Source organism: Oculina patagonica, chromosome 5 (assembly GCF_052425735.1).
Source record: "Oculina patagonica isolate OP01 chromosome 5, crgOcupat, whole genome shotgun sequence".
Lineage (NCBI taxonomy): Eukaryota > Metazoa > Cnidaria > Anthozoa > Scleractinia > Oculinidae > Oculina > Oculina patagonica.
The window spans coordinates 22549930-22562860 of record NC_135762.1 but is presented as its reverse complement, the minus strand read 5'-3'; the positions used below and the strand labels follow the sequence as shown (position 1 = coordinate 22562860).

At 39.0% G+C, this 12931-nt stretch overlaps 2 protein-coding genes across 2 annotated transcripts in view; one reads left to right on the top strand and one right to left on the bottom strand.

Annotated features, from left to right (window-relative positions):
* Window positions 1-4344: 4344 nt before the first annotated feature.
* Window positions 4345-8451, top strand: LOC144653323 (cyclic GMP-AMP synthase-like receptor 1). The gene is made up of 2 exons (XM_078513297.1): window positions 4345-5729; window positions 7861-8451. The coding sequence occupies exon 1, from the start codon at window positions 4360-4362 to the stop codon at window positions 5722-5724; it is 1365 nt and encodes a 454-aa protein (XP_078369423.1). The 5' UTR covers window positions 4345-4359; the 3' UTR covers window positions 5725-5729; window positions 7861-8451.
* A 134-nt stretch (window positions 8452-8585) lies between these two features.
* The window catches only part of LOC144653306 (ufm1-specific protease 2-like), a 12679-nt gene continuing 8333 nt past the window's right edge, over window positions 8586-12931 (bottom strand). The window contains exons 12-15 of the mRNA XM_078513281.1: window positions 12023-12326; window positions 11450-11513; window positions 10265-10325; window positions 8586-8723 (exon numbers count right to left, since the gene is read on the bottom strand). Of these exons, the coding sequence (XP_078369407.1) occupies window positions 8637-8723; window positions 10265-10325; window positions 11450-11513; window positions 12023-12326 (516 nt within the window). The 3' untranslated portion in view covers window positions 8586-8636. The remainder of the gene's footprint in view (window positions 8724-10264; window positions 10326-11449; window positions 11514-12022; window positions 12327-12931) is intronic.

Here is a 12931-nt window from a genome sequence, read left to right as displayed (position 1 = left end):
AAAAAAAAAAAAAACAGATAAAAACTTGAACATCACAATGCTGTTGTGCAGTTCTCTCGTTACCTTAGCTTGCGTCGTTGTCCACACAACTGGGCTAAATCTCCATCGATCTTATTTGTCTTCGTTCTCGTGCAAATAACACCAAGGTTACAGCAGGCTTCACCGTTACCCTATAGTGAGCCCGAACAACGGGCGAAGGAGACTAATAACTGGACAGAGCGTTTAAAATTGCTTTTAAACTTTAATTCTGGATTGCTTGCCCTAAACGAACACACGCGGGCGTTTAGAGACGGTTTACTAAAGCAGCAGTGCAGTCGGTAACATTTTTCGGCGGGAATTCAGACTATAGTCTTTATTTTCTCCAATAGATTATTATTCAGTACTGTGGATGTTGCTAGGCAAAACGACGAAATTGCATTCTAATGGCAGGAAAGTCATCACGTGATAACTTTCGAGATACTCGAGTTATTGCTGATTGGACAAAAAGAATGAAAACACTTCTGAGTAATTTACTGTAAGGTTCTTCTTCAGAAGTCAACTCTACCGTTGCATCATTTTGTTTTCGTTAGTTTAGAGCTCCGCCTGTCTCTAAATACGCATGGCTATTTATCCACCTCAAGTTTAGCTCCGAAGACGTTAGGTGAAAGCTTTAAAAGCTTTTCGCCGAATTTTGTTGTAATTCTAAGTATTAGCAGAACACTTTATTTCTACTTTATACGGTAAAAGTGGAATGTAGCTTTTCAAACTAGTTACAATACCTAACGTTTTCTATGTTACACTGTAATGTCTTTTTTCGCGATGTTTACACTTCGCGAAAAGTTTGCTGAAAGGTTAGGATAAAATTTTGCGGGAAAATTTTTCGCAACGAATGGTCTGCCATTTGGCGTTTTGTCTGTGATAGTGTGTAGTTTAGCATTTGTCTTGAGTGAGAGTATGTTTAGAACTTTCCTGATTGTCTTACTAGTAATTCCAGCTACAGTAAACAGAATCAACAGTGACCTAGCATTTGCGGTATTGTCTCGCGTAGAAGGAAATCGGCGAAAATACAAAATTTAGTACAAATTGAAGGTATTAGGGTACTTAGGAGAGTAGGACAGTGAACCTGAGCGCAGGGAATATTTTGATGTAACCTGATTGTCAAGAGACATCACAGCTCAAGGTTTTCTTTGGACAATTTTGTATAAAATTGATTGTTTTATATTAATGACATGAAATTTTTCAAGCCCAAGAAGTTTAACAAAAAAAGTGAACAAACTGTGTAGTCATAAGCTCTACAAAACTAACACTTTATTAAGCGATGTACTAATAAACTTTTTATATTTATTCATTTATAGCCGCGTGTATAAATTTAACCGCTGTACTATCTCTTTGCTTGGTCCAGCTCTCAGTAGTTGGGGGACTTCACCGGCTCGCTCGCCTTTCCTCGTTTTTCCATGTCCCTCTATAGCCATACTACCAAGAGCCTGGAACAGGCTACTGCTTGGGCCGTCACACAACGTGGCTTGAAACACTGCGTGACATCCAAATGCGAGGAACTTGGATCGCTGTTCCTTCAATCATTTTTGTGAGAGTCCAGTGATTATCAGGCTAGATTTTACTGAGCAGAAAAAGAACAAACACACTCGTTTTTCTTATGCTTTCCTTGCGAAGAATCTCCGCCAAATAAACATAAACGTAAGCACAGGCCTGAACGCCAGGAGTACGATGGACTTTCTTCGAAACTGTCGCTGGGTACTCATGTTTTTTTTTTTTTTTGTGCTTGTGCTTATACCACGGCGATTCTTAGTAAGGACAGCAGCATACAAAGAATGAGGGTCCATTGTATACTCTGGCGGTCTGGCGGATTGAACCGATTTTGAGCGTCGGTGTGCGGGCATATTCTTTATTATCTGCGATCTAGGAAGAAAACAAATATGGCGGTCTGTCGACTAAACGACCGTTTATAATAGACAGGCCCTCAAGAATGAGTGTGTTGGTTTTTCCTATGCTCTTACGCCCAGAACGTGAATTGGCTATAACCGTAGCATTGACTTTTCAAATGATAGCTAAGTCCAACGTTTATGCCCATAAGCGAGACGACAAGCATCCTGTCACGTTGCAGCCCCGCTCGTGGAGGAAAAAAAAGATTTACAAGTTACAAGTAATATTGAGCTAACGAATACAGATAATGAGGAAACTAAAAGTACGCTGAGGTGAACGATACACATGCTCCCATAGTTAGTACTGCTGTGTTCTTAAGTAGGCCTTCAAATTGATTCAAGAGAGAGGGAAAAAAAGCCGAGGTGAAGGACTGTATTATTAATGCCAATATTTTGACAGGCACTACCTTTCTTCCTCACGGCCTCACTAAAATAAGACACCGAAAAAGAAAGGCGGTGCCTTTTGCAATGTATTGGCATAAACATTATATTCCTTTATTGTTAAATCAGCCTTGCTTTTTTACTTTTAACTTGAGAAAGGGCCAACGGACAATACAAAGAACCGGATCCTGGTGGATCTGATCAGCAAATTGTATACACTCTTTTTTTTATAAGAATCTAGTTTATAATTAAGAATATCGAGGCTGAAATTGGCGAATTTTTAAGAATATTTTAAGAATAAACCTGAGGCTGAGGTTTTGAAAAGAATATAGTTTTGAGTTGAAGATTTGTAAATACAATACAATTAAATATGTTTTTAGTTGAAACAAAATCAGGTATTTTCATTTCCGTCGCTTCATCTTTGTGAGGAATGCTTTGTTTAAAGCCAAAACGGCCAGGCTGCAACCAAAAGCAATGTTACATGTGCACAATATAACACGAAACAATTCTGGACACCAAACACTTGTAATTGATTACCCAATACCTGCTAAAACGGAAATGTCAAACAATATTTTCTAAGAATGTTTATAAGAATATTTCAGTCTTAAATCGGCAGAAAAATAAGAATATTCAGCCTGGGTCGGAAAAACTGTATTCTTATAAAAAAAAAGTGTAAATACGAACAAATTAAAAAACAGAAAACATTCAGAAAGGCTGACAAGTGACGTCGCCCAATAAATCTAACCGATATTCTCCAGTTACTAAAATTTGCGTCACTCATGTACTGTTCTCATTTCACCTGCAGACAAAAAACCTTGCGCGTTTGCGTCAAACGGAGTTATTATGGAGTTCACCATTCGCGCGGGATTCGTGTGCGTCACTCGCGCGCATCTCGACTTGCCTACCTGGGGTGGGGAATGTGGTGTCTGTCATCATACCCGAACCTCTCAAATCCCCAAACCTTCTTGAATCGTTACATGTATGTCTCGAGTCTTATCCACTTAAGGGAAGTATGTTATTTTTGGTCTTTCCAGTGTAAAAACCACCCCTCTACCTGATGTATAAATCAAAACTGTTTCTTTACTTGAAAAAACTGTTCAGCTATGAACAGCTTTTAATTCGTGCAACTGGGAAACATCGACAAACAACTCCATTCACAAACTGATTATTATCTTGTTTATCTTCGTATTATAAATTGTTTAAATAATTACCATTTCCCGTGAGAAAGTTTTTGGCGGTGACTTGAGGTGAATTTTGGTTACGGAGGAGCCATTTTTTTGTTTCTGTTTTTGTTTTGTTTTTTGCCACGCGATTTTCTCGACGATCCACTAAGCGTGGAGTGTGCAAACACCTTCCAAAAAAAAAACGTTTTAAAATTCATGGTGGAAAATGTAATTTTGAAAATAGGTACATTCATTAAACGGGGTTTATCAGCCATGTCATCAACAAAACAGATGCACCGCTAAATTTGACAAGCAAAGTTTTAAAAGTTCATCCCTTCCCTGCAAACTAATTTACTCCTGGCAGACAGTTACAGAAACTGTTGACAGTGTTAGTAAATGTGCCAAGACCACCGGAAAAAGAATCTCGAATAACTTCTTTGTCGCTATAGAAACTTTTGTGTAAAGGCGACGAGACGTGACAAAGCCGCTCAATTCATTGGCCAAAATCTTTTCGACACTGAAAAGCTGAACAATCAAAAGAGCATTTTAATACCGTCACCTTATTTGCCTAGATTTTCCGGATGGTCGAGTTGAGGAATGCAGTTTGTACGCATGAAGGACCTTATAAAGAAATGCTGGTAATAATTCTGTCGTTTATTTCGATAGCCATTACTTGAACTGATCCGTCAAACTGCGCCCATTCCGGAAATATTTGAAATTTGTACGTTTGGCGTGAGCACAAGTATCTCTTGCCGTGTTTGTAACAGCACGCACGGCTGAGCCAAACTCACTCACGCTAGAGTTTTCACAAACAACCGCAACGTTTGCTCGACGGAGCGAACGCGCTGGAAAACAAACACAGTTGTATTTTACGCGTCTGAATTGCCAACGATCAAATGTCGAGCGCTCGTGGAAAGAAAAATAGAGGTGGCCAAGTTTTCGATGAAAACAGTAATGGAATGCCAGATCCCAATCTTCTAAGTCCGAATTCTTCGATGAGAAGCCTCGATGTGTCTTCGGCTTCAGACAATGAATCTTGGGCTTCGGAAGACTCGTATCCTGATGAACTGCAATCACCTCCAGTTCAGTGGAAATCAGAAATTCCCTGGACGCCCGATCGCCGCAGAAGCTCCATCAAAAAGCCTCAATTTCAGCTCGACCCCGTTGCAGTTCAGCTGAACGAATTCTACGAGAATCGCGTGAGAATAAGCTTGGAGCGCAAAGAAATCTGCGAAGAAATTGCTTACAACGCCGTGCATAAATGCTTCCGGAAAATCCAGATGGTGGACAACCGATTCCGCGCTAACAGCCTCGTGTCGCAGGGAATCCCGTACGACGGTTTACAAGCTGAAGAAGCCATTCAAATGGACATGCTCGTGCAACTTTCCCCGGGCACGAGCTCTGCAATGTACACTGCATACGACGAACGCACAGGCGGCATGCGAGTGCAGCCTAGCTCTGAAGACTACAGCGTCTGGGAGGACTGCATAACAACCAACGGCTTCTTGTCTGCCGGCAAGATAAACTCACTTCTGCGAAAGTACGTCAAGAAAGCTGTAAAGATTTTGAACATTCACATCAAAGATGGCCGCGCGGAAAAACTGCCGAAGAACTTAAGTAGCATTGCGGTCGAGAAAGGGCCCGTAATTCGATTAACGGTCAACAAAGACATATCCGTCGATATCCTTCCCGCATTTGTGATTCCGGATTCTCGCTTGGACCCGTCTCGAAGAGACTGCCCATCGTCTTCGCACGTGGTTTGCAAACCGCACGTTCAGAACGAGATGATGTGGCGTTTGTCGTTTTATGTGGCGGAGAAAAACCGCATTCGAGCTCTCAGCGAAGGCTGCCGTGTGCAGCTCTTGCGGATTTTAACCGAAATCCGCGACAATGAGGATCAGCTTAAGAAGCTTTCATCTTATCATGTCAAGACCTTGCTCTTCCACGAATCGGATGAATATCCGGACTTTCACGAGTGGAGTGCGGACAAAATCACGCGGCGATTTTTCGGACTGTTGGAGCGCCTCAAGAAGGCGTTGAAAGAGGGAAGCCTACCGCACTATTTCATGCAGCCGCCCGATTTCAAACCGGTGAATTTATTCGCCGATCTGGACGGGAAAACATTGTCGGACATGTTAGATGTAATCGAGGACATCATGGAAAACCCGATGGGTGTTCTTCGCACCGTTGGACGAGAGAGACGACAAACCATGTGGCCGTGGGAAATGGGTTTGTTTTTGCCCGCGGGATTGACCTCGTAATACGGGTAAGTTTTTGTATGCGCGCCATTTTTCCTCAGAAAAGCGCGCCACTAGCAATTTTATATTTTATCAAACTTTCGTCTGCATGTTAAGTTGTGTTCGTGTTGCATTAGCATAACGTTTCGCATGTTGTGCCTTTATTTTGAAGTATGATACTTTTCAAGTGGGTTATTTGGAGTTAAGTCAATATAAAATTCTGATCAAGTTTTCAAATTCTTTGTCTCGTTTGCAGCAGTGGAATATTCGTTGTTTTGACAAAAATCGTTTTACGGCTTAGAGTAATGAAGTGACAAAGGCGTCTTGGATATTTATGGGTCGTTATATGATTTTGAATTCTCCGATTTTGTTTGCTCTCTTCAATGTACTCTTTGAATAGCCATTGACAAATGTACGTTAAATTCTTGAATAAAAAGAGTCATTTGGTAATATTTAAAATGGGTTCAAGTTTCCTTTTTTAATACAGCTTTTTTCAGCTCTTTCCTAGCTCCGAACAAAGCACGATAGTATTAAAAACACAAATAGACATTTGATAGTCTAAAAAAAATTAGCACTCAATAAAAAGAATTGAAAACAGATGGATTCGTCGTTGGAGCAGATAACGGAATATTTCATGTCATAAAAGGAAAATAATTCGCACTATTTCGCAACATGCCTGGGAAAAAATCTAAAGACTCGCTGATGAAATGTCGTTTTAATCTTGGCGTTTGACCTCGTTATCACCTAAAACAACACAGAGCCGGCCGTAAAAGAAAATAATTCATTTAGCAGCCTTATTGTTTTCGTTCTATATTTGGCGCCGGCGGCTTTAGCAATTTGAGTTTTGTTTTGTTATATCAAAGTTCTTGCCAGTGATTTCTCCAAAGCCACGAGGTTTACTTGTAATTACAGTGTTTTTGCTATAAATGGTTTAAGTTTTAAATTGAGCAATTAGAAAAACTATTAAAATACTCGTCTAAGGTCAAAACAATTCGCTGCCCACCACAGAAACCTGAATTTTAAAACTGAAAGTCCTGGTATCATATTGTTATCATATTGTTAGCTTGTTAATGTTAATGTTTAGTTATTAAGTGTATTCTGTTGTAGTCCTGTGGAACTGAAATCTTCAAGTTGAAGATAAAGTCAATAAAGTTATCTAAGGGCCTGAGTACATGGTGAATTTCAGCTCAGTTTGCCGGGCTGGAATTTTGTTGCGATTACATGGCGAATTTCAGCCCGGGCTGAACACTTTTAAAACTGAAAAAATTATCGGACTGAAATGCGATTACACGAGGATTTTCAGCCCCTTTGCCCGGGCTGAGATTTCCAAACTAGCTAGAAATTTCAGTCCGGGCTGAATTGGGCTGAATTGGGCTGAATTTCAGCCCAAACTGAAATTTGTTTTTGAAAGTTTCTTTTTTCAAAAGATTTCTTCTGGAAGCCGAGCTAAAATCTCAGCTCGGAAAACCGGGCTGAAATTTGCCATGTTATCAGACCGTAAGTTGTTTGTTTCTTATTTATCTATCAAGTGTGTTTTATCTAAAGTTTTGTTTTCGATTTCCGCGAGACGCAAATTGGCTCTTGCAAAGAGAGACGTAAATACTGCGTTAAGGTTAACCACAAAATCATAAATTACTGTGAAATTGTTTTATATCGCAGCACAATATTATAACATAACAGCAGTATCCAAATATTGGTACAATACTTAAAGCTTGCTATTTAAAAGAAAACAAACCGAAGGACAAAAAATTAATTAAATTAAAATTTTGACGTCGCTGTCGAATTCGGAATTTGAGGAATGCAAATGCCCGCTAATCGACCAGACTGGAATGAAATTTATAGATTCCCTCCCGGCAAAAGGTGATTCCAAAAAAAGCAAGGGTGAACAATTTTTTTTTCTCGCATTAAAAATAGAAATTCCTAAAATAGGGAATATCATCTTTCTTAAATACCACCAAATTTCAGAACTTACTGGAAAAGCATGTTGTGTGCTAGTGTTTTGTGTTCCATGCCGTTAAGTGAGTAAAACATTTATACGGTATGCCAATTGCGCGTTACTTGAACTGTTGTTAATCAGTTCGGTGGGATACCAGTTCTGGAAGAAACGAAAACATTCTTTTAACAATTGTCATTTAAATGTTTGATTTTTTTTTTTTTCAGGAACCCATTGAACTATTAATAGCTTCTTGAAACCGCTGACGAAATGGCAGTCAATGCAATTCAAGACTTCAATTCAAGACAGCCACATTCTTCGATAAATTTAACGTTCTGAAAACAGTCTTAATTTAGAATACCTTAATTTATGCTAGACACGAATTGCATTTATTTTTAGCGTAGTCTTTCCCATCCCCAGGCTTCGCTCTTTATTCATGGCGGTTCGCATGGAGTTGGCCTTTTTCCCACCACGCACCGCGCTCCCTGTTTTTCCGCCCTTTGGGATGGGCTTAGAAACGAGTCAGTAGCAAAGTTCTGAAAAAATGTTAAAAAATGTCGTGTTTTTCTTTGCCATACTGTTAGACAAATTCCCACAAATTTGTCCCCAAAAGACCTTAGATCTTTAAGTACACGCCCAAGAGCCAAATTATCTTCTTTTGTCTGCTTGCTAACGCTTTCTGTTTCAAACAGTAAAGTTTTCTGAGAAAAAAAAAAAAGAGAATTTTTTGGTGTTGCATGTATTTCGTTCACAAGTTCATAAAAAAAAAAACTCAAAAAAAATTCAAGTTGACTTGCATGAGCCAAAACATCAAAACATCTTTTATTTAGAAACCATTAAGGTTTAATTTTATAGATGACATTACTAGTTTACTTTCGTTTTCATAATATTAAAATTATTTTGTTGTCTTCTTCTATTACATTACATATAAGTAATTGAGCAGCAAAATAGTATTACTGCTATAAAATAAATTAAAATTGAGTAATATAAATATTTTGTGTCATCAAATCATATCTGGTCTCTGTGGCATACACATGTTGTAATGAACCTGTTGATTCCAGAAGTCCGGTCCCTTCCAACCACACCACCCCTGAAAGAAAATGAAAAACAAAATAAAGAACTGTCATATCCCATTTGTAAGCCTAGCAACCCCTCCCCACCCCTCCTGATCATAGGCAATCGGTTTGTTAACAGAAAATTCAATCCTTCCCTTCCATTTTGGCATTAACGAAAAGTGCATGGGAAAAGCTTTATTGGTATGTGCTGCCTTAAAAGGTTTTTTTTTAGCCAAAATGTTTCTGAAATAGGATGTAGATTGTGACTATTTGGTCTGAAACAGGGATGATTTGTGCACTCAGTTAGCAGTTAGATGCAATTTCTGCAACAAAAAAACTTTTATCATTGATATTTTCATCTCTTGAGAAGTCCAATCTGGAATTTGTAGCCCTTCTTAAATGATTATTCAAACCAGATCCCACCCAGATCCTGGGTAGGATCTGGCCCAGAGGGGGTACTCCGGCTTGTAAATGACGGGGATGATCGAATGGAGGCAAATTTTAGGACCCAAAAAAATCCCTTAGTCTTCCAACATAACCAAAAAAAATCCCTGAACCAAAAATAACCCCTAAAAGTCCCTTGTCAAATTACCCCTAAATTGCCAAGAGGGGCAATAATATAACAAAGAAAATCATAAAAAATTAAACGCTCGTGTTTGTTTGTTTATCATAGCATAAATACGCCAAGGCACTTAAGTTCGTTTTTAAAACCCAAAAAATCCCTTTTTAAAATCAAGTCACCCAAAAAAATACGCGCCAAAATTTCCAACCCAAAAAAATTCCAGAATTGAAAATTTCAAACCCCAAAAGATCCTTCGATCATCCCTGCCATTTACAAGCCGGAGTACCCCCCCTGGGGGATCTGGTCTATTTGGGGATCATAATTCCTTTGTCCTATTTACCACTACAATGTCTCTTTGATTCACTTGATAACTTACTGTCACAACAAGCAAATCCACATCAAACTGTTGAAAACGAAGTGGGCTTGCCATCATCAACATTTATTTTTCACAGAGTAAGGGAACATTCATTATTTATGACAGGGGGTGAGCTGGATTCGTGATGGCTGTGCGAGATCATGTTTGGCAGAATATAACTGGCACCAGGGGAGTTTCCTACGTATTGTTTTCACTCTCCTAGGACACTGAGCTACTGTGGTGCACAAGAATGATGTCCTCCTCATTGTCACTTTCTCCTTCACTAGTGTATCACAGGCTATTTTGTTACAAAATAAATACTGGTTGTTAGTAGGCTAGTTCCTGTTTTTTTTTTTTTTTTTTTTTTGGGGGGGGGGGGTCATAATGTTTTTCTTTTGTTTAAAAGGGGTGGTGCAACATGTGTTTTGGTTTTGTCTTAAATAAATCTTGCCAACCCACCCCCTGGCATAAATAATGAATGGTCCCTAATCAAGCTGACCAAGAATTATTCACAACCTGGGCATTTTGCAAAAAGGGGCTATGTTCACAGACCATCCACTTTTCCAAGCACTTTTTGTGCCCTCCTTCCCTTGTAGTAGCTGCTTGCAGCCTGTTTACAGCATCAGTCATACTGCAAGCAAGACAACACTTAAACTAACCTTGTCTAATATAACCTTGAGATCCTCTCCACCAGTGTAATGTGGATCAAGAATTAAAAACCTACAGAATAAAAAAAACATTGAATGCACATGGTGCTTACTTGGACAGGACATCAGCAGGACATAATGTACAAGTGAACTCCTTAAGGCCTAAGATCAAAATATCAATCCCCTTTTTTTTTGCCCCTGCACAATTTCCCCCGGCAACCCAAAACAAAATAACGAGGTACCAACATTTCTTTTAATGTTAGTTCAGAGAATTTGGTGTTACATCAAGAGAGTATCTATAGTTGATGATTTTCTCACCTCACTTGTCTGCTTGACAATGTATTGAGACTGTAAGGAAAAAAAGAGGAGGAGAAATAGCGCAGTGGCGAGAGCGCTCACCTCCCACCAATGTGGCCCGGGTTCGATTCCCGGACCCAGCATCATATGTGGGTTGGGTTTGTTGTTGGTTCTTGCCCTTGCTCCGAGGGTTTTTCTCAGTGTTCTCTGGTTTTCATCCCTCCACAAAAACCAACACTTATTCTAAATTCCAATTCAATCGGGGATGCGAGGGCCACAGGTTTGTAAGTTGCAAGACTTTTAAGTGCTACCCTGGTAAAATAAAGACTATCTATTAAACCACTGTTGTGGTTTACATTATTTTGTTTTTGGTTTGAAAATATTATAAACCAGTTCACCTTGAGTTCTTTTATTTTCCTTTGTTTTAAATTATACTAGTGAAAATGTATTTTACTTCATACAATTTTCTTTTGATCTGAAACTTGAAGAATTTTGGATCTGAGCTGCCTAAACCTCAGACCTCTAACACAAATTTCATTAGATGGGTGTACAGTCAACTCTCTCTTAACTTTAACTGACGAAGACAGACACCTGGTGTTGGTCATGTCCCTGCCATTTTTCAGTCATTTTACTGCAACTAAAGTCCCTTTTTACCCTCTCTAAGACAGACAGTGGGAGCCGGTCCCGACGATGTTTATTTTAGAGAGAGTTGACTGTATAGTAATGAACTCCAAGGATTTTACATATTTGTAGACCATTTTGGTGCTTCTGACAAAAGTTAAATATAACCTTTGAAATTTTCAACAATAATGTAATATGCTGGTGAAAGACATCAAATTTTGCTGCTGAATGAGGCTTTTAAGTTGGCAATTAGCAGTTCTGTTTATACAGCTCACTGACCTTATGTCACCAGTCTGGTCATTAAAATCTATTCCCAATATGGTGTGTGCCAGAACACCACCACCTGAGAAAAAAGTAAGACAAACAAAGTTGTAAAAGAACCAATGGTTAACTTGTGGACTACTACTGTATGTAGATTAAAAAATCAGTGTCACTCAATATTAAAGGGACTATGTCACAGATTTTGCCAGATTTGTGAACAGCCAAAATTTATATTTGTGTCACAGGAAACCTAAAAATAATAGTCCATTTTTATTAAAAATTACTATATTAGAGCACTGAAACTGTTAATGAGTATCTTTGGCTGTGGATTGCTCAGATGGAAATGGATTGCAATTTGAAAAAGTTAGGCTAACATTTTCAAGTTGTTTTTGCATGTCATCAAAAAATCGATACAGATAGCCGTAGGTTGATTTCTATCCGCAAATATCTTCCTTTAGATGTTCTAAAGAAAATGTTTTTAATGGGTTTAGTTGTCTACCACTAATTTCAGAACATAGCTCCTTTAAACAAAAAGATGCATTTTTACAAAATACAATTAAAAAAATGATGAAGATGAATTTCTGAACTCACCAATCATAATAGGAGTTCCTTGAGTTTGAAAATGATGCATCAAGTCCCGTCCTTTGGTCCGCATTTCTGCTCCTGTACTCACAAACATAATCTTTGACGTGACTCCCAGGAGATGTTCCAAGCACATGCTGACCTCAAAGGAGCCTATCCACTGCCGAGACCCAACAAACTCTTCACCTTTATCTTGAAGATCAACAAGAGCCTGTTGAATCTCTCTGTGGCTTGGGACAGGCTTTGATGTGTAGCCCTGGTGCCGAAACCAGGAAGCAATGGTCTGAAGTGATCGGTATGCACAACCCCAACCCTGAGTGAAACAAAATGAACAATTTTTTCCTGCCAAACTTATTCTGGCTTATGTTGTATAATCATTCATGCGGCAATGCAGCATGACTGTGCCCTATTAGATAGAACTAAAATGTATTTTATGTAGTAAGTTTAAAACCCAGTGATGATGAAAATTTACACAAGTACAACAGTCAAAAACATACAGTTCCACTGTAGTGTTTTCCTTTTACCGGTATTTCTGGAAAAAGTTCTGAAAATACAGTGTTCTGTTATCTGTAAGTAGCAACAACCTCAAAATTACCTGTATTCAGCTACTGTGTAGTAATTCCCAAGCAAAAATAAAAAATCCTTTAAAAACAAAACAACACCAGTGGGGACTAGCTTTAAGTTTCTTCTTACGTGCCTTGTGCTAAGAATCTACTGTTTGCTTTGGGAAGGTCTCCACATACAGAAGCAAAGGCAGATCTAGGGGGACAAGTAAAGCCTGCAGCTGGGAGCCCATCCCTATCCCCTTTTAGCTGAACAATAAAAGGCCTGAAGGGCAAAAAAGTTGCCCCTCCTCCCCTTTGTTATTGAAACAAAAGAGGGCCTTTTTTGATCAATCTCCAGGATCCTCTTTTTTGA